Source organism: Rousettus aegyptiacus, unplaced genomic scaffold (assembly GCF_014176215.1).
Source record: "Rousettus aegyptiacus isolate mRouAeg1 unplaced genomic scaffold, mRouAeg1.p scaffold_m13_p_8, whole genome shotgun sequence".
Taxonomy (NCBI): Eukaryota; Metazoa; Chordata; class Mammalia; order Chiroptera; family Pteropodidae; genus Rousettus; species Rousettus aegyptiacus.
The window spans coordinates 1,423,809-1,445,130 of NW_023416311.1; the positions used below are offsets into that span (position 1 = coordinate 1,423,809).

General features: G+C 56.2%; 1 protein-coding gene across 1 annotated transcript in view; it reads left to right on the forward strand.

The window, feature by feature from the left end:
- The first annotated feature begins 3,552 nt into the window (after positions 1–3,552).
- COG7 (component of oligomeric golgi complex 7) overlaps positions 3,553–21,322 on the forward strand; it is a 37,298-nt gene continuing 19,528 nt past the window's right edge. Inside the window, exons 1-7 of the mRNA XM_016155505.2 lie at positions 3,553–3,798; positions 6,878–7,026; positions 7,303–7,419; positions 9,314–9,482; positions 11,856–11,938; positions 12,680–12,802; positions 19,774–19,972. Coding sequence (XP_016010991.2) covers positions 3,630–3,798; positions 6,878–7,026; positions 7,303–7,419; positions 9,314–9,482; positions 11,856–11,938; positions 12,680–12,802; positions 19,774–19,972 — 1,009 coding nt within the window. The 5' untranslated portion in view covers positions 3,553–3,629. The remainder of the gene's footprint in view (positions 3,799–6,877; positions 7,027–7,302; positions 7,420–9,313; positions 9,483–11,855; positions 11,939–12,679; positions 12,803–19,773; positions 19,973–21,322) is intronic.

Sequence of the window (21,322 nt, forward strand, 5' to 3'; positions counted from 1 at the left end):
AATCTAGTTGAAGTTGCTCACGCTGGCCCTCGGTGCCCTGTAACTATGCGCCTTCCCCTCCTGCCATCATCTGCCAAGGACAGGGGACACACTCCACAGCCACAGGGAAGGCCTTTCCTGTTATGACAAGGCCACGTTTCTTCCTGTCCCTTTGGCTACACCCGTAGTTACCGCCCCCCTTCACCCCTCCAGTGACCCTAAGCCTGGGCTGACGCCAGTCCACCTGTGTGCCTCTGGGCGGAAGTGGGCTGCGGAGAGCGTAAATGCGGCAAACAGGATAAATGCTTAGTTAAGGACCAAAAGAACCTGCCTGTTACCCACAACATGTCAACAGAGCGGGCGCTAAAGGCGGAAAGCAAGGTGACGTTCTAAAACAGCTCAGCCGCCAGTGTTTACATATCACAGATTCCTTACGTTGCAGTCAAGCACGCTTACCCAGCCCTGAAATGTGAGATGCTGTCAGCCAGGTGCGCTGCTTTTTAAACGAAGAGTGTCCTGAAATGCTAGGTATGACTGGATTTTTGTTTTTTAAAAACATGGCCTGACACTTTTTTTCCGCCTGGAAAGAGGCAGAACAAAGCAGGGACAAAGCAGGTGTGCATGTCCTCCGAGAAGATGAGCCACACCTCGTGTCACACTGTGGAGGCGCCAAGGCCACGTTCCCATCGCGCGGTTAATGGCAGCCGGAATGAAAACATCCTGGCCTTTTGCTGCCCATGTCCAGTGCAGTCCCAGTGGCACCACACTAATTCCAAGAAAGCTCGCATTTTGAAAACCTTGAGTATTCTTTGCCTGTCTGAATATTTCATTCCACTCCTATGGGTAATTACTGAGGTCAACACTGGAAAACCATGCCAGTGTTACAGGCCCCAGACACATCGGCTTTTAAAGTTTGCAGTCTGAACCTACAACAGTTGGAAGTCATTAAGTCACCCTCTGCTGTCATTCTGTTCTTTAGCTTCACCACGGCTTCTGAGCGGCCATGTGACCTAGGGCCAGTGGTCCACCCTCTTCAGATCCCTCCCCCGTAAAGTGGACAGTAGGGTGGTTTGTGTTTTGAGAATTGAATGAGGTGATGTGTGTAAAGGAGCACTGAGCTAAGACATTTCACTTCCAGTTTGCCGTTAGCCTGTCCAGCTGGCTTCCGGCACGTGAGGATATTAGACGGGCCCGTAACTATTTAAAGCTTACCTCAAAATAAATGCAAGCAAATATTTAAAATTTTGGCGAGGTTCGAAATAAGACAGTAAAGGCCAAAAGATACAAGGTAAATGTATAAAATATGTAAAAATTAATTGTTCTATAACAAGAAACAAAATACTAAAATTTATTCACAATAGCATTAAAACAAATACAATACTTTGAAATAAATTTAACAGAAAGCACAAGACATTTACCACGAACAACTACAAAATGTTTCTGAGAGAAATGAAAGATCCGAATTAGATTCTAAACCAGAGGTGCTTGTTCTCGGTAAGGGATACTTGGCAATGTGTGGAGACTTTTAGTTGTTGCAACTTTTGTGTGTGTGTGTGTGTTGGGGGGTATGCTACTGGCAAGTGGAGACCAGGGGAGCAGCTAAACATTGTGCAATGCATGGTACAGCCCCCACAACAAACAGTTATCCAGCCCTGATGTTAATAGTGCCAAGGTTGAGCTTCATGATTTTATTTAATAAGTGGAGAGGCATTTTATGTTCATATATTAAAGACTCAATATTGTCAAGATATCGCTAGTTCTCAAGTTGATCTATAAATTCAATATAATTCCTATTCCAGTAGGACTTTTTTTTTTAGTAGAAATTGATAAAGTGATCATAAGATGTACATGGAAATGCAAAGGGTCTAAAGTAGCAAGTCAATATTTTAAAATTACAGTGGGAAGAGTTATAACTATAAACTACAGTAATCAAGACAGTTTGGTATTGGTATAAGAATAGATATATAGATGATGGAACAATTAAGAGTCTAAAACCCTTAGGTCTATGTCACTTGATTTTCGACAAAGATCTAAAGGCAATTCAGTGGAGAAAGGAAAGTTTTCAACAAATGATCCTGGGATAATTGTTTATCTGACACACAAAAACAGACCTTTGCCTCGCACAAAAAATGAACTCAACCTGGATCACAGACTTAAATGTAAGAGCTAGAACTTTAAAGCTTCTAGAAGAAAATTTAGGAGAAATTCTTCGTGATTTCGAGTTGACGATTTTTTAGATATAATAACCAAAGCATGATCTGTTCAAGAAAATGATAATGGACTATCAAAATAAAAAACTTTTTTACCACAAAAATTACCATTAAGAAAATGAAAAGCAACAGTTTGGGAGGAAGTATTTGCAAACCACATCTTTGGTAAAGGAACTGTATACAGAATATGTAAACTTGACAGCTCAGCAATATGGAAACAACCCCATTTTAAAGTGGACAAAAAAAATAGACATTTTAACAAAGAAGATATCAATAATGGCTAATAAGCACATGAAAAGATGTTTAATATCATTGGTTGTTAGGGAAATGAAATGACAACACTACATGTTATTGGTGAGGCTGCAGAGAAAGAAACTGGACCCTCGGACGTTAATGGCAATGTAGAACGATATAATTGCCCTGGATAAGTCTGGGAGTTTAAAAAGTTAAACGGATTTCTTAATGAAAGTGCGTCCGCACAAAGACGTGTTGTGAATGTTCATAGCAGCGTTTTTCAGGATACCTTTAAGCTAGAGGGCACGAATGCCAATCAACTGGTGAGTGGATAAGGTTATATCCACACAGTGGAACACTTCAGCAGCATGAACAAACTACTCATAGGCGCTCAGTGAAATGAAGAGATGCAGGACCGCCCGGCGTATGATGCCAAGTACCTGAAATGCCCAGAAAGGTCAATTTCGGGACAGGAAGCGGAGGGGTGGTTTCCCGAGGCTGGAGGTGGGAGCAGAGCTTAGGTGCAAATGGGCAGCAAGAGACTTTTTGGCTGGTGGAACCGTTCTTGTGGAGGAACCACGACGCTCGAAATGTACTGAAAATCATTGCATTGTATACTTAACACTGCATGAGCTTTGAGTCTTGTGAAATTGATTGCTCAATAAAGCTGTTTTTAAAACGGGTCAGCCTGTGGGAAAGGCGAGGGGGCATGCTGGAGGCGCCTAAGGCGTCCGTCGCATCCGTCTGCTCCCACGAGGTAGGGTCCAGCTTTCCTCACTGATGGACTTCGGTTCCTACATTGATACAGCCTTCCCGAGCCGCGCGCGAAGGAGGTCCTCCGAGGTGTCGGTGCTGTAGGCTAGAGGACGCCGTGCGGACCGCAGAGTCCCCGCGCGGCCAGAGCGGCGGGGTAGGAACGCGAGGAGCGCGGGCCAGACGCCGGGCGGACAGGGCCGCGCGGGGCCCGGGGCCGGCGGAAGGGGCGTTCCTCAGCCGGACTTCCGGAGCGCCGCAGTCGCTATGGTAACGCGCCCACTTCCGGGAGGAGTACGGCGCGCGGCGAGGGCCTTCTGACGGCTGCGGCCCGGCGAGTGGCGCTGCTGCAGCCCCCGGCGCGGCCCCCAGGCCCGCCCCGCCCCGCGGCGACCGCAGGGCCGCCCGCAGCCCGCGCGCGAGTCCCGGGCGCCGGGCCGAGGCGGCGTGGCCATGGACTTCTCCAGGTTCCTGGCGGAAGACTTCGACGTGAAGGAGTGGATCAACGCGGCCTTCAGGGCCGGCCCCAAGGAGGCGGCGGCAGGGAAGGCGGACGGCCACGCGGCCACCCTGGTGATGAAGCTGCAGCTGTTCATCCAGGAGGTGAACCACGCCGTGGAGGGTGAGCGGCCGCGGGGCGGGCGGGGGTCGGGGGCCGAGCGGGGGGACGGCGGCGCCCCGCGGCCGCCTCGCGCCTCGCAGGGAAGCCGGCCCTGGAGAACCGCGCGCCGCAGCCGGGCGGGGACCTCGCGGACCCGGCTCCGTGCTGCGCTGCCCGCCGCCCCCGGCCGGCCCGGGCGGGCCCCGCAGGGTCGCTAGTGTCCCTCGCAGCTGCGCTCGTTCCGGAGCGTCCGCCGTGCGTGTGCCGGGAGTGGCGCTGCGGCGGGGAGCGCCCGGTCTGGGGCTTGCTGTCACGGCTGGGTTGCAGCGGGGTGTGGCCTTCCTGAGTCTGGAGCCCCGGCTGGGAGAGCCCGGGCCCCGGGAGCGTCGTGGAGGACTTGACTTCCCCACCAGGCCTTGAAGGAGGGGCGGACGTTAATTCCAGGACAGCAGACATCGAGGTCCCTGGTGTGGCGGGCCCCGTTTTACGTGCTGCGTGTGTCAGGGGATTCTCAGCCGGGGGTGGTAACGCCTGCCCCTCTCCCTGGAATATTTGGAAATGGATAGGAATCTTTTCAGTAGTTAACACGGTGAGGAACATCACAGTGGTGGGCAGTGGGAGGACCCAGCGGTGCGCAGTGCGGAACTGTCCCGGCCAGCGTGTTCGGGACGCCCCTTTGGGGCACGAGCATCTCATTGAAGCCGCACAGTAGTCCTCAGACGTGGGCCCGGCGGCTACTTGCACGTCCTGGTGGCCGAACGGTCGGAGAGGCCAGCCTGCCTGCATCGCGTTGCTAATGCGTCGCAGAGCCTGGGTTTGAACCCAGGCGATGGGTTGCAGTGCCCAGGCCCTAGCAGTATGCCTTGCTACCCGTCCTGTGTAAGGGGACAGGGAACAGCACGCAGAGGCTCGTGGCTGTGAGTCGCCCTCGCCGGTGCAGAGAAAGACGAGACGTCGGCCGGTGTCGTTAGTAGTATCGTCCTGAGTATTGCTAGGGTCGAGGCAGAGGAGTGGATCGGGCCAGACAATGACAGGCCCTGCTGGCCATCCTCAGGGCCGGCGCTTCATTCCGGAGGCGGCGACAAGCCCTCGGAGGCTTGCGGCTGCGTGTTCACGGGGCTGAGGCAAGGGCCCAGGTCTGCGGCAAAGGGAAGTTCGAGTGGGGGATGCTGGGGGCCCCCGACTGGAGGGTCGGTTCGCTTGTGCGCTCAGTCAGCAGGTGTTTATTGGGCATGAACTTTCTCAGGGTGCAGAGACACACTGTTGATAAGACCTAGGAGCGGCTGGAGGGGCCAGTGGGCCCTGGTTCCTCAGGGACTTTAATGTCACATTAAGGAGTTTGAGTTTTATTTAAAACGGCTGTAATGGGAAGGCACTGGAGGGTTTATAAGCCGGGGGGGGGGGGGACATGGTTAGGTTTCTGTCCCCATTCTGGAGGCTACTGCTGTAGTCAGAAGAGGGATGATAGTGGTTTCAGCTGGGGCTGTGGTCGTGGAGTGGGAAATGGGTGGGTTTGAGATATGTTTAGGAGGAAGAAAAGGGAGAACTTGCCGATGGGCTGGAACGAAGACTGAGATGGGGAGAGGGTCAAGAACGAGACAGAGCCCTGGCTTGGAGCTGTGGACGGAGGCGCCACACAGGGGCGTCGAGACGGTTTGCGGTGGACGCCGCTCACCCGCCGTCTGGACCCTGCAGTCGGCGCTCCCCTCCGCCTGCCGTATCACAGCGCTGCCCCTCGCTTGTGCCCGACGCATCTTATTTTCTGGCGTACATTTCAGAGTAGTTGCAGACACCAGTAAACTTCATCCCTAAACGTTTCGGTTCAGACCCTGAACAGTAGAATTAGAATCCAGCATTTGTCCACAGCTCGTTTTTGAAGTTAGAGTAAATTAACACACAGTGACGCGCATGGATCTTATCGGATGAGTTGGGTGAGTTTTCACAAATGTGGCAGCTAGCGTAACTCGAACCCTCCTCAAGACAGAGAACGTTACTGTCACCCAAAAAAGAGTCCCTGTGTCCCTTTGCAGTGAAATCTGACCCTTACCCTCCCAGAGGCAACCACTGGAGGTGGAAGTTTTAAAATGTATGCGTGAGCAGACTACATTTCGGGGGGCTGTGGAGAGGGAGAAAGAGGTAAACAGGGAGCCAGCCAGACCAGACTGCATGTGACTTGGAGGTTCGGCAGGTGGGGGACTGGGCCGGGCCGTAATGGTGCCGTCAGAGTGAAGTGTGTGTGTTGGGGACGTGTGTTCTGTTCTCCGTGTGTTCTGTCTGTTTCCTTGAACTTCACCAGGGTCAGGGCCGGAAACGTTGCCAGTCAGGGCAGAGCTGGACGGGCAGGTCCCTGGAGCATGGCTTCTGGGGGTGACGTCCGTCTGCGCCGGGGGGCCCTGGCTTTTTCAGCTGACAGCCAGGGAACTTCTCACAAGAAGGTCGAAGGGCTGTGCCGTGAACCCTCCCCTGCCAGCTCTGCAGAGAGGGTCAACTTTTACCCTACACTGGGGACATTAGAACATGCGGACCCCTTGGGCTCAGGCGATCTCCTGTTGTGCGTACAGCATAGGACCCTGGTCGGTGGCCCGGGGGCCTGCGTCATCACTGCGCTCCAGCTGCGGGGGCGGGTTGCAGGCTGCGTTCTGAAGGCTGAGGAGAGCAGGTGCCGGGGCCAGACGCGCGTCAGGCTTGGTCGCGGCTCGGAAATCTCTGAGCCGACGGTTGCCGGCCCGTGAGGGGCGGCTGCTCGTGACGCCGTGACAGTGAGCGACGTGATGGACGTGAAGCACCTGCCGCGTAGCGGGCACCACCCGCTCTCGGCGCCCCACACCCTGCTCCTGGAAAGGCACTTGGGGTCGAACTCGGTGGTGGAGGGCGGTTGGTGTTGGGTCAGGTCGATGGGTCCTTCCCATAAACCGCACGCCCACAGCCACCAGTCTGGGGGGCCTGGTCAGCGGAGGCCAGCTCCCTGCCCAGCCCCCCGCCCAGCCCCGAGCTCCAGGCTCGGAAGCCAGCGAGGGGGGTCAGAATCCCCTCCCGTGTGACTGCTGGTCCCGTCCCGGGCCGGTGCTCACCTGCGGTGCGTGTGTCTGCCCTGGCGCAGAGACGAGCCTCCAGGCCCTGCAGAACATGCCCCGCGTGCTCCGCGACGTGGAGGCCCTGACCCAGGAGGCGGCCTTCCTGAGGGAGCAGATGGTGCTCGTCAAGGAGGACATCAGGAAGTTCGAGCAGGACACGGCTCAGTCCATGCAGGTACTGGGGCTCCCGTCCCAGCGCCGCTTCTGGGTCTGGGAGGTGCTGTGCGCAGACCCCTCTCTGGCCGGGTCCTGCCAGCTTCTTCGCTCTTCAGCACCCGCTCAATGCCAGCCCGAGGCTGTGGCGGGCACGGGGCTCCCCAGGGCAGGTGGCGGGCACGGGGCTCCCCAGGGCAGGTGGCGGGCACGGGGCTCCCCAGGGCAGGCGTGCGGCGGCCCCAGCTCAGGCTGCCCTCCCTCGGTTCCCACGCCCCTTGGCCCCTTTCCCGCTCAGGTGCTGGTGGACATCGACCAGGTGAAGTCCCGGATGCAGCTGGCCGTGCAGTCCCTCCAGGAGGCGGACAAGTGGAGCACACTGAGCGCCGACATCGAGGAGACGTTCAAGACCCAGGTGGGTTCCCTGTTTACGGCTGTGGCGAAGTCCCTTCTGGTGAGGCAGCCGGTCACTCAGCACCCTGACACCCTGATGGGGCGGACAGTGCGCAGGCCTGGGGAGGGGCGGGCCCGAGGCCCTGGGCTTCCACTCCGGCGCCTTGCACCCCCTGCTTGCCCGCAGCCGCTCAGTCCCCGGGTGGCTCAGAAGCCCCGGAACAAAAGGCGGGACACGGAGCAAACGGCCCCTTGGAGCGCGGGCTCCCGGGCCCTGGGCTGCGGGCAGGCGACACGTAACGCCACCGCTCTGGCTCACCGGGGCGACGTGAGCTGGTGCCGCGGGAGAAGCGCTCTCGCTTGTAAAGCACGATGAGCTGCTGGTCATCTCTTCTGCTACCTAAAAGACCTTTTTAAGGTTTTTAAAGTTATAAATGCACGGGAGAAGATTTGTGAACAGGAATAAACAGCAAAAAGTGTCTTTCTCGTGGCCCTGACGCCCCCGGCCCCCGGCTCCCCGTCCCCGCCGCCCGTTTCTCTCCAGTCGTCCGTCCTTGTCACCCCCGGTCACGCCTGCTTGCGTTTTGCCCCAGACCACTGCAGCAGCCGTCCGGGGGTCTCCTGGCTGCGAGTCGCCCCACACTCCAGTTTGTCCTCCGCGTGGCGGGGGATCTTCTGAGGCAGAGATGGGCACGGGTCATTTCCCTGTCCCTCGCCCTCCCACGTTAGCCGCTAAGGACTGGCAGATAGCGCCCGGCCCCCTCAGGACTCAGCCTGTCTCCACACCGTGCGGCTTTCTAGCCTTTCTCCGGTCACTCCGTCGGGAATGCCTTGGCGACTGCTCATGACGGCCACCGCACGCCCCTTCACGCCTCGCTCTGCCCGAACGGTCCTTCCGCTCCTTTTCCTCACCCTGCGGTAGACCTCCGCTGGCCCCTCAAGGTGCAGCTGAGGCGTCACCTCCTGGCCAGCCCTCCCGCCGGCCCCCTCCGTTGTCCGCACTCCTGTGACACCGAGCCACGCCTCTCAGGGTGCGCTGTGCCCTGCAGGGCCACGCTGTGCGCCCCCTCGTCCTGTGTCCCAGACAGCGCAGGCCTGATGGCTGCACTCAGTCACCGCCCTCTCACGTAGCACGCACTTCTCGTTACGGACTTAATTTAGGCGTGTCGTAGGAGGGTTGGACAGTTCGGAAGAATACACAGAGGAAAACAAAATGATCTTCATTCCTCTTCTGTAGTGACGGTTTTTATGTCTGTTAGGTATTTTCCTGTGTATTTGTACATGTTTGTGCTTGCGTGTGTATTTCGTATGTATCGTATGTTATAGGTAATAGACATTTACACATGTTCGTGTCCACGTGCTTTTTTATCTTATTGCACCTAATAGTTGTATTTTCCTGTGTAATTAATACTTTTCTAAAACATTGTTTTTCATGGCTGCACAATATTCCCCGTACCATTACGAGTGACCTGTAATTTCCGCTTTATTTGTTACTAAGGAAGATTAGGTTACTTCAAGGTTTATGTTATTATGACTCTAAAATCACGCTAATTATAATACATTAATATCTTTTTGTCCCTCTGATTATTGCCTTAGACCGATTTCTAGAAGAGGTAGTACCAGATCGGAGGGCTGAAATTTTTAAGGCTCTTGATGCAAGTTGCCAAATTGCCTTCCAGAAAGACAGTGTGAATTTACGGGGTCCTCACTAACAGTAGCCGTTGTAATTTTCAAGAGTTCTTCCCGTTAGGAAAGTGGCACTTTCTCCTTTTAATTTCTGTTTATTCGAGTACTGATCATATTAAACATGCTCACGGGCCATTTCCTTACCTTACGGTTTTTCACGTGCTTTGTCCATTATCAATTGAAGTGCTGGGGTGTTTAGAAAGGTCCCGTCTGTGCTGGTCGTCTTCCAGGACGTGGCCGTGATCTCTGCCAAGCTCACCGGCATGCAGAGCAGCTTGGCCATGCTCGTCGACACGGCGGACTACTCAGAGAAGTGCGTGCACCTGGAGGCCCTGAAGAACAGGCTGGAGGCCTTGGCCAGCCCCCAGATCGTGGCCGCGTTCACCTCGCAGTCTGTGGGTGAGTGCCGGCCGCCCCTCGTCTCCATGGACCCTCTTGACCAGGGCGAGGCTTCCCGAATCTCCAGTCTGCAGAATGTCTCGGTGTTGCTTGGATCATGCAGATCGGTAGTAGAACTGTAACGATGGTGGCTGCTTTTTTTCAGCATCTTATAGGGAAATTTTCAAAATACAGAAACGTTGAAATAACCGTACAGCGAGCGCACCATCTAATCCTAGCGTTAGCATTGAGCCACGCCCGCTTTGTCCCGTGTCCCCCCACCCGGCCTCCTCTCCGCCCATCGTCTTGTTCTTTGCTGCATTTCAAAGTAAATTGCAGACCTGGGGACGTGTCACTCCGAAACGCTTCAGCGTTCATGTCGCTACCCAGTGCTCAGTGTTGGTTTCCGATGCTTTTGTGCATGTAGAGAAACGTGCAGATCTGCAGTGTGCTGTTCGATGAGTTGCACCTTGTCAAGGAGCTTATGAGGGCATGTCATTTCCCGGTGGCATTTGAACACGCTTCCCTGTCATCCGCGAAACGGTTGGGTAGCCGGAGGAGGCCGCCGGAAGCCGTTGGCTCCCCTTCCCGGCCGTCTCTGCGGGACAGCGCCGTCTGCAGCCACTACCGCTGCTCCCGCTGCTCCCGAACGTGCGGTGTCCCCAGGCCCGGCGGTGTCAGCAGCACAGCGCAGCCCGCCGGCCGCGTGGCCGTCTCTCACAGTAGCCGACGGGTCACCTCCCTCGGCTGCCGAGAGGCGGTGGCAGTTTTGTGCGTGCGGTGGGACGTTTCCATCGGTGACAGAAAGTCACAGGAGGGTCTGTGATCTTAACACTTCCTTGTGGTGCCTGACATTTGCTTTAGGTTGGTTGGGTGTGCTGCAGATCTGTCTGTCTAGCCTAATGTTCTAATCTTAATTTTGAAAAATTTTTTATACTTTTATTTTTTCTATCATAGTTGACATACAATATCATATTAGTTTCAGGTGTGCAACACAGTGATTAGATATTTACGTAACTTACGAAGTGATCCCCCTGATAAATCCAGTGCCCACCTGACACCGTGCGGAGTTGTTACAGTACCGCTGACTACGTGACTGTTTTGTACCTACTGATTTGTACCTCTTAATCCTCCCCTCTTTCCCCATCCCTCACCCCCCATTTGACAGCCATCAAATTGCCATTTTTATGAGCTTAATGCACCAATTTTGAAAACCTTTAATTCCTCTGTGAGGGCCAAAGACCCACCTATGTGATTACTTTTAAGTTTTCACATCACTTTTATTAAATGGGTTTGCTGTATTGCCAAATTCTACCTTATCATTTGTTTCAAGGAATAACACATCCTGTTTTGGGTAGAGATTTTAGAGTCGTGATTATGTTCAGAGCAGTAAACACTATAGCAGTTTCTGTCCAAAACCATTCTGTGAATACACACGAAAATATTGACCGTGTTTAACAGCGTGTGATAGGGTTGTAGGCAGGTTTTTTCTTATCCTCAGCTTTCTCTTGATTTCACCATGAACCTGCTGCTTACATTGTTGCAAAACGGTGCTGTCAAAAACAGTCATTTAGAGCGCCTCCCTGTGCTATGCAAATTTCCAGGAACAGTGACACAAGGCAGGACAGGTCACAGTCCTCGTGGAGCTTCCACCTCTGAGGGTGAGGAGGACGATTAGCCGTTACAAAGGACCTAAGGAGAGTGTGGGTGGTGACTGGTTCCGGGGAGGGGAAGGCGTGGTAGGGAAAGGCCCTTGAGAGGGGGCGGGCGGCCCACCGAGAGCCGAAGGGCAGACAGGCCGCGCAGAGGCCCTGGGCAGCAACGCGCGGGCCGGTTCTTGCGCCTGGCGGGAGGTCTGCTGGTCCCGTGCTTGCCGGCCTTAGACCGAGCCGTGTGCGGTGGCGCTCTCCGTACGTGGGGAGTGGCCGAGTAGCGGCGGCCTCACGCGGTCCAGCCTGCGCCGTTTTAATGGCTTCCGCTCGGGGCTGCAGGCTCCGTCTGTAAAACGAGGTTGCCTGATGGTCATTTCAGACGCCTCTGATGTCGCGTTCCGTGGCTCTGCCTCAGGGCCGGGACGAGGCGGGATGCAGGCGCCCACCTGCCCCTGCGTGGCAGTCAGGGCGAGGGTCGCCCTCAGCTGCAAGGTCCGGGCCTCCCTGCCCTTTTCCGTTCCTGTGCTGCGGTGACCTTGCCGATGGTCGGTCGTGATGCTCAGGAAGCCGAGGCGTGCAGTGTCTGTGGGGCGCGCTCTGTCCTTCGCGCTGCCTCCTGTCCGCGGTCACGTCCTCGCACGGGGGTCACTTCGCTGTCCAGGCGGGAACCGTCGGGTCCTGGCTGCCGCGCGTGCACGCCGGCCCCGACAGCAGGCGACACGCTTTCTGTCGTTCTCCCCAGACCAGGCCAAGGTGTTCGTGAAGGTCTTTACCGAAATCGACCGGATGCCCCAGCTGCTCGCCTACTACTACAGATGCCACAAGGTGAGCCGCTGAGTGAGCCGCCCCCGGCCGCTCAGCCTGGGCTTCTCGCAGGCGACGCTGGCCTCCTCGCGCCGGCCGTGTTCTCTTAGTCAGCCAGTAGGGGGTGCTCTTGGCCCAGCTCTGGATCCCTTTACCTGCCACTGGAAAAAGCAGCAGCAGCGTTTGTCTTGTCTGTTCACAAACACTGTGAGCCTGGGTTTCGTTTACAGACTGAGAAGTTGTTCGGTTTTTCCCGTTTTGGTGTTCTAAGGGGGAGTCCTGTCGTGACTTTTGTCACGCCCTCCGCAGGCGAGCAGGTGCCGCGGGCGACTCTCCTGAAGAATTAAACACACTCTCTGGGGCCGTCGGGGTCCGGTTCCTAGAGACCTGACGTCCTCCTGGGCCGACCCGATTCCTTCCGGCCAACAGTCACGTGTGTTTAAAGCAGTAGGGTTAGGACCTGATGCCGAACCTCCGCTCACGGCCCCTCTGAGGCCTGTCCGGCGGGGCGAAGCTGCTGAGTGGACGTCCGTTGGCCCCTTTGGGACACGGTCAAGGGGAGAGGACAGAGGGCCACAGACTCCGGCTTCGCTCGCTGGTCGGAGCGGGGTTTTCCGCCTTGTGCTGGAGGGCCTGGCCACCGGTGGGGGGCGCTCAGGCCGGAGAGTAGGCCGCGGCCCGCTGGTGGCCTTGCAGGAGGGCTGGTCGGAGGGCAGCGTGCCCTGGCGCACCCCTCACGCCCCCTTCGTTCTGCCGGTGTAGGCGCAGCTCTTGGCGGCCTGGCAGGAGCTCTGCCAGAGTGACCTGCCCCTGGACCAGCAGCTCACCGGGCTCTACGACACCCTGCTCGGAGCTTGGCACACACAGATCCAGTGGGCCGCGCAGGTAACAGCTCGCTCGGGTTCTGGGGACAGCAGGGCCTGGGTGACAAGGGGACGGTGACCGCCCTGGGGCTTGTCTGTCAGCTGCAGGGCACTGCGTGAGGAACCTCCTGGTTTTCTGCCACCCCCTAAGGGGTTAAAGGACAAGCTTCCAAACCCAAGGCTGTCAGACCTTTAGGTCTCCAGTGAAGCTCTTATCACCATTCCTGTCTGCATCTTAAACAGAATCTAATTGCTTCAGCAGGGGGCCCTGGAATTCGGAAGGCCTTATCTTCCATCTAAGAGAGGCGGCCCTGGGTCAGGTGGTGTGCGAGTCAGCAGGTCCTTTTTATCTTAACTTTCAGTAAAATGTACCTGCTCTAACTTGGTTTCCCTTGATGGGACACGGCCTCCAGAGGAGAGTGCGATTTTAAAGGCGCCTCTGACTTGGGGCGGACGCGAGACTGGGGGACTGAACTCGCCACTTACTCTCCCCGAGTTCGTAGGCCTTTCCAGCCACAGGAGTGTGAAGTGTCGTCCCTGGGTCTTGATGCCGGGAGGGGGCTTTGTCCTCTCTCAGAAGGGAGGCCACCCTGCTCTGAGTGATGGCTGACTGGGCCTGTTTATGGTGTGGCTTAGTATATGTATTTTTTAATTAGTTGTGACTCACTCTTCAAATGTTTGTCATTCATTTGCTGGAATGAACTTGACTACAGTTGGAGCGAATTCTTCATACAGGTGATGTCATGCAAGGTACTTGCTCCTTGAACCGGCTTAATCCAGCCTTAAAAATAAAAAAGAGAGAAAAGACGATGAAAACCAGCGTCCCGTCAAAGCGGCGCAGTTTCTGCGTCGTCTTCGCTCCCAGTGGCCCCGTCTGTCCGTCCTTGCTCGCGTGGCCCGGCCTCTTCCCCTGCTGCCGCCGTGAGGCTACACACAGTCCGGGCCCAGATGCACACGCTCTCGCCACCCAGAAGGGGCTCGGGCTTCCCGCGCCCCCGCTCAGGCCTCGTCCCACATTCGGGAGGGCGCGAGCGTGTGCGGATCCACGCTGTCCGAGACGCGAGCGTGGCGGGCGCGGCGCGCGCTCACACGTCTGTCGGGTCTCTTCTTCTTTTTTTTGGTAAAGAGGGAGACGTGCATTCATCCCATGTGCGCCCTTCGATTAGTTTCGGCACGGGCTTGGCGCCATCCCCGTGAAGACGGAGAGCAGCGCCGTCGCCCTGGAAGATGGCGCCGTGCGGCCCCCCGACGGCCGCGCGACCCCGTGAGCCCTGCCGCTGGCCTCAGCGTCCGCGTCAGTGGGACGTCGCCGTGCGTTTCTCCGTCCAGTGGGCGTTCCTTGGGCTTACTTATGCCGTATGCGTTAGTGGCTTGTCCCTTTTTGTCACCGAGTCCTGCCCCACGACACGAAGGTGCCACGGTTTGTTCTCCCTCCCCTTGCCGGCGGGCACCTGGGCGGCCTGCAGTAGGAGCGCGGCCGCTCTGAGCGTTGTCCCTGAGGTCTCTGGACACGCACTCCTGCCTCTTGGGGACGTGCCCGGGGGTGGCACTGCTGGCTCGCGGGGCACGCGTGCGTTCGGGTCTGTGGAAACCCGAGTGGCCCTGCTTTCTGCGCGCCCACAGCACACGCCGTGAGAGCGCCGGTCGCCGCGCATCCTGGCCGGCGTCGGGGGCTGTCGGTCTTGTCCATCTCGGCGGTTCTGGCGGGCCCGTGGTGGCCTCGCATCGCGCTTTGTGACTTCAGGGGACCTCTTCCTCACGCGCTCAGCTCTCTTCCTCTGCAAAGTGTCCGTTCGGCTTTTCTGCCCATTTGAAAAACCCGGGTGTCGCCTCTCCGTTGCTCGTCGTAGGGGCGCTTCATGTATGTGGGTGCAAGTCCCAGCCAGGCTCCGGGCGTATCCCTCCCAGTCCGTGGCTTGAGCAGAGGTATTGATTCTGACAGAGCCTAATTTATTAGTTTTTATTTTATGGTCGTTGGTTGCTGTGTCCTGGAAACCGTCGCCAACCCCCAGATCGCACAGATACTCTACTGTGTTTTCTTCCAGAAGCTTTGGCTTCGACAGTTTGGTCTGTGGTCCGCCTCGAACTAATCCTTACGTGTAGCGTCAGGTGGCTTTTCTGGGGGCTGGTGAGATCAATCCAGTAGCTCTCATTCTGCAGCCTGCGAACCTTTGGATTGTTCCTTGGCCCGTGGCCAGAGACCCCCCTTTTCCCCGGTCGTTTAAAGGAGAGGGGCCACCCGAGCACGAGGGAGCCTGTGCGTTTAAGGCAGACACGCAGAAAGCGTGCTGGGGCGGTCTGGGATGTATTTCAAGTTCGCCTGGCCAACCAGTTGGAACTCCCCGGAGCTGAGCTTTTGGTCTGACCGGCCCAGGTGGGTGGCGGGAGCCAGGCTGGCCCTGTCCCCTCTGCCCTTCCTCAAGCACCCAGAGGGGATGCATGGCCTCCCCCTAGACAGAGCAGCGCCGTCTCGTCCTTTCTCAGAGCGGTGCTCCCTCTGCCGCGCGAGGACGTCGGCCGAGCTGGGCGGTCCGGAAGGCCTGCGTGGCCCCTTCCGTGGCGCGTTCGGGGTCGCCAGGGAAGAGCTGTCTGGGGCGGGGGCCGTGTCCCACTGCGGCAGTGCGGGGCCGGGGCACGGTGGACGGCTTCGGATGCAGCACGCCGGAGTCTGGGGTTCCCCGGAGGACAGAGTCTAGAGCGGGAGGCTGGGTGACGTGGTCGGCCCAGGAATGGCTTTGGTGTCCGAACATCGCTGTATGGTTTCCCCGCCCGGGAGGCTTAGCCCTGTCGCTATCACGGAAAACACGCAGAAACATCCAAACTAAGGACTGTTTTGAGCAACAGCTGTCCTGAGTCCTTCAGAAATGCCACCGTCATGACAGGAAAGACGTTGGGGAATTGTTTTCAAACGAAGGGAGACCGAGAAGATGTGACAGCCCAGTGCGGCCACATCTCCCTGACTGGGCGCTGCACGGTGACAGATGCCATCCAGGGCGTTAGAGAGACAATGGGGAAATCCCGGGCCTGACAGCCCAGTGCGGCCGCATCTCCCTGACTGGGCGCTGCACGGTGACAGAAGCCATCCAGGGCGTTAGAGAGACAATGGGGAAATCTCGGCGCAGCCCGAGTAGTCGGTGTTACGCCAAGGCTAAGCGTGACTCACCGGCCTGTTGTAAGGTAAGAGGATGTCCTCATTTTTGAGCGGTAAGTGCCCAAGCGACATCATGAGGTCCGTGACAGAAATAAAGCCTGTGTGACGAAACGTTAACAACTCATGAGTCTTGCAATGTTTAAGCATTTAAAACGGAAGTAAAAATTTAAAAACGGTCGACGTGGTGGTGACTCGTAGGGCGAGCCGCGGAGGGAAGACGAGGGAGGGCGGCGGGCTTCGTCTGGCGGGGATGGTGACCGTGACGCCGTGAAGGCCTCCGGCTCCAGAGCAGACCGTCGTCAGGAGCTGGTGCGGGAGAGAGGGGGCCGAAGGGGTCCTGCGCCGGTCGCACGGGGCGCTGCTGTCGGGGGGGACGGGTCTGGAGGTCAGTGGGGAAACCAGCATCTCCACCTGCGGGCACTTTTTTTTTCGTCCTTCCGTCTGGCTCACCTCACTGAGCAGGTTTCCAGGCGTCATCCACGTTGTAACGTGCACCGGAGTTTCCCTTTTCCTGGCTGGGTAGTGTTCCGCTCACGCGTACACCGCAGCCTGGCCCCCGTCCGTCGGCCGGTGGACGGGTGGCTCTGTCTTCCCGCTGCCGGGCACGTGGGCGCGCAGAGGCCCGCGTCCCCGTTCCCAGTGCCGGGTGCGTGTCCCGGGATGGACTCGCCGGGCCGCAGAGTCGCTGGCCGTTTGCACGGCCGCAGCTCATTTCACGTCCCCACCAGCCGCGCGCGCGAGCTCGTTTCTCCACGTCCTCTCAACACGTGGCATTTTCCGTTTTTTTGACGGTGGCCAGCCTAGTGGGTATGAAGTGGCATCTCGTCGTGGTTTTGACTGGTGTTCCCTGGTGGCTAAAGACGGATCACCTGTTCACGTGCTCATCAGCCATTGGTGTGTCTCCTTTGGAGAAATGTCTGCTAAAGCCTTCTGGAGCAGGGCGGGTTGTTTTTGTTACTGAGTTGCAGGAGTTCTTTGCATGTTCTGGGTAGTAGTAATCGCTTATCAGATACAAGATTCGCAAATGTCTCCATTCTGTGCGTCGTCATTTTACTCTCTCGATAGCATCTTTCGATGCACAAAATTTTTAAATTTTCAGGTTGTCCAGTTTATTTTTTCTTTTGTGGTCTGCGCTTTTGGCATCATAAACTGTTGTTAAATCAAAAGTCATGAGAATTCTCCGCTATGTTTTCTTTTATAGTTTAGCTCTTGATGTTTGCGTCTGGTTAATTTTGAGTTAGTTTTTTATGTAGGGCACAGTAAGGGTCCAGCTTTTTTCTTTGCATGTGGAATCCAGTTTTCTGAGCACCGTTTGTTGATAATGTTATCCTTTCTCCGTCGAATTGTCTTGGCACCCTTGTTGAAAATAATTTGGCCATGCACGTGAAGGTTTATTAATGGGCTTGCCATTCTATTCCGTAGGTCTCTATGTCTGTCCTTAAGCTGGTACCATACAGTTTTGATTATCAGAGCTTCATAGTAAGTTTTGAAATGAGAAGTGTGAGATTGTCAATGATATTCTTCTTTTGCAGGGTTGTTTTGGCTATTTGGCACCCCCTGAAATTCCCTGTGAATTTCAGGATGTTTTTTTCTCTTTTTCCAGAAAACGTCATCAGGATTGTGACAGGCTTGCCTGGAATCTGTAGGTCGCTTTGGGCAGCATTACCATCCTGACAGTAGTAAGCCTTCCAGGTCATGAGCACGGGATGTTTTCCATTTTATTTATGTCTTTTATAATTTCTTTCAGCCGTGTTTTGTTGTATTGGGTGTACAAGTCTTCCAGCTGCTTGGTTATATTTATTCATAAGTATTTTATTCTTTTTGATGCTATTGTGAATGGTATTGTCTTCTTAATTTCCTTTTCAGATTGCTCATTGTTAGCATACAGAAACGGCTAGTTTTTGTTTGTCTCTTTTACATCCTGCAACTTTGCTGAACTTGTTTAACTCTTAACAGCATTTTTGTGAATTCTGTAGGGTTTTCTACATATAAGATTGTGTCATTTGTGAGCCAAGATAACTTTACTTCTTCTTTTCCAATTTGGTTGCATTTTATTTAATGTTCTTGCCCAATTGCTCTGCCTAGAGCAATGTGTTGTATAGAAGTGGCAAAAGCCAGCATCCTGGTCTTGTTCCCGACCTGAGGGGAAAGGCTGTCAGTCCCTCACCCCGTGAGTGTGGTGTTAGCTGCGTAGACCGAGTGGTGTAAACAAGATTCGCTTTCTCGGGTCCGGAGGCCGGAAGACCAAGATCACGGCGTCAGCGGGGCGGGCTCCTCTGAGGCCTCGCTCCTGGGCTCGCGGATGGCATCTTCTCCCCACGTCCTCACGCGGTCACCCTCTGTGTGTGTCCTTGTCCTGATCTCTTCTCACAGGGACTGCGGTCGGATTGGGTTCGGGCCCCCCAGATGACTTCCTTTTGCCTTAGTTGTCTGTTCAGAGTCCCTGGCACCAAGTACAGTCACATTCTCAGGAGTTGGGGGGGGGGGGGGCTTCAGGAAAGGTCACAGTTCAGACCGTAGCATGTCCCTTCCCCTTCAGGTGTTTTGGTAGAGTTTGAGAATAATTTGTGTTAATTCTTCTTTATGTTTGGCAGAAATTCACCAGTGAAGCCACCTGGCTCTGAGTTTTTCTTTCTCGGAAGGGTTTTGATTACCGAGTCAATCTCCTTACTAGTTATAGAAAATCTGTTCAGATTTTTATTTCTTTTTGAGTCAGTGCTGATAAATTGTTTTTCCAGTAGTTTGCCTCTTTCATCTAAGTGATTTAATTTGTTGGCCTACAGTTGTTCATCATAGTCTCTCCTAATCCTTTATTTCTATAAAGTTGGTAACAATGTCCTCGTTTTCATATTTGACTGTCGTATTTGAGTCTCCGTTTTATTCTTAGTCTAGATAAAGTTTAGTCAATTCTGTTGATCTTTTCAAAGAGCCAGTTTTTAGCTTTGTAGAATTTTTTTCTAATTGATGTTTCTATTTCATTTGCCTCTGCTCTATCTTTATTATTTTTGTTTTTCTGCTACTGGGTTTAATTTCTTTGTCTTTTTCTGATTCCTGACTGTGTGTAGTTAGGGTGTTGATCTGACGTTTCTTTCCCGACGCGTGCGCCCACGGCTGTAGATTCCCTCATGGCGCTGCCTTTGCTGCGGCCCCTAATTCGCTGTTCACTGTGTCCATTTTCGTTTATCTCAGGGTATTTTCTAATAAAGTTTTGAATTGATTGGTTCTATAGTTCTTAGACTCGCACCTGTTGTGGTCTCAGAGTTGCGTAAGAGTGGTCCTCTGTCTTGATTCACGGCCCTGCATGTTCGAGCTGCGCTGTGGGGTCTGTGAGGCCCCGCTAAACCCACACAGCGAGGCTTTGTCCAGACACCTGCAGTCCGTGGTACGGAAAACGGCCTCAGTGAGTAGGTGGGCCTGTGACCTAAAAGGCTTGGGACACGCCACACCCTTCCCGGTGGCCCTGAGAGTAGAAGGTGGCCCCGACCTTACTGAGGGCCTGTGTGGGGGGCAGGGTGGCCGCGGGCTCTGACGCCCGACCCGCTCTGCTTAGCTCTGGTTGCCACCTCCTGCCCCGTCCCGAGCCCCACACTGTCCCCGTCACAGCCCTCTCTCCAGCCAGCGTGTGGTGACCGTCTAGGGACTGCATTCCACAGATCTGAAAGTAGCCGGGTGCTTGGGGCCAGCGACAGACGCCAAGTAGCCAGCTGCCCTGGGCACGCGCAAGCCCCGCCAGCCCCCGCCGCGCTCCGCACACGGTCACGTGGCGCTCTCGCCCGGGGGACCCAGGCGCCGTGTGCCCGTCTGGCCGCGGGCGCCGACCGCAGACCTCCCTCCCGCCGCAGGTCTTTAGGAACCCGCACGAGGTGGCGACGGTGCTGCTCATCCAAACGCTGGGCGACTTGTCGCCGTCGCTGCCCGCCTGCCTGGCCGCCGGCGTGGAGCAGGCGGGGCCGGAGCTGGAGCTCGCCAAGCTGCTGGACTTCCACGCCGCCACCACCCACTTCGCCAAGGCGCTGGAGACGGCGCTGCTGTCCCACTCACGTAAGCAGCCTGGCCTCGCTGGGAGGCGACAGACCCGGGCCTCGGGGCGGCCGGGGCAGAGGTTACTGGGGCGGGTCCCTCTGCCTGGCCCGGCATCGTGAGACCTCAGTTCAGCCCAGAGTGCACTCGCGGGAGCAGCCGGGCCGAGGAGCTTTAGGAGTGGCAGCGGCTCTGAGGGAGGGCTGCTGAGTGAGGGCTGGCGGTGGCCCTAGGGACAGCTGGCGCCCGCCCCACTGTCATGGGGGAGCGGAGCCCACCCTGGCGCATTGGGGCAGACAGCGCGGGTGCGGCCGCATCCCCGGCTGTTTTCCGTCTGTGGTGGAAGCAGCGTGAGCCTGTAGGGAACACCGACCTCGTGACACACGCTGCTGTCAGCTCAGGAGGTGGCTGGGAAGGCCCGTCCTGCCGTGTGGCCGCCGCGGCACCACCCGGGCCCATTCCGTAGTCGTCCTCTCTGATCACACCTGCAGGGCGTTGCCTCGGGCCCTCCAGAGGCCGTGTGTGTGGTCCGGGTTCCCAGTGATTCATGGGTGTTCTTGGCACGCTCACTGCTCAGGCCGAGGTTGCGGGAGAGGCTCGGCGGCGGTGGGCGGCCTCCAGGGGCAGGTGCCCTTCCAAGTGGCCGGAGGGTTTGCGGCTGCGCGTCCAGCTGGGGCAGACTGGGGCAGACCTTCCTGCTTGGGTGACCTCTGAAGAGCCCGGGGGGTGTGTTGCTAGCCGCGAGGCTCTTTCATCCTACTGAGTTGTTCGAGAAAGCATTTCTTAAGTTTAAAAAACCGTGGAAACACAGACAGAAATGAGAAAGAGTAGAAATGATCCGTAACGTTATCACTGGGAGAGAGCCACCGCGTTCTGTCATGTTTCTCCCAGTGATTAAACGTAGGTTCTTCATAAACACATGTGCTTTATGTGCACACACACATTTATACACGTTTTTAAATACTGGCTGCATACAATCTTAATGCTTTTTTTGCTCAAAATAACGAGAATTTTTTCATGTTTGATGACCACTTAATAACTGTGGGTTAGTATAAAAAGGTGGCAGCCCGAGGGGCGGCCACTGACCAGACGGGCAACGGCGGGTCCCAGCACAGCGGGTCCCAGCGCCATGAGCGAAGGGCCCCGTGCGTTCGCAGTGGCGTTCGGAAGGGAGAGTGAGCGGCGCAGGCGGGGGGGGGGGCGGGAGGAGCAGCCCTCGGCCGGCGACAGCGGCGCGCATTCAGGCCACGCGTGCCGGGCGCTGGGAGCCAGCGCCTGACGGGCTGTGCGCTGCACCACGGGCGCTGGGACCTCTGACGCCAGCGCGCGTGCGGTCTCCGCAGCCGCACGCCGGGCCCGGGGGCGCCCGGC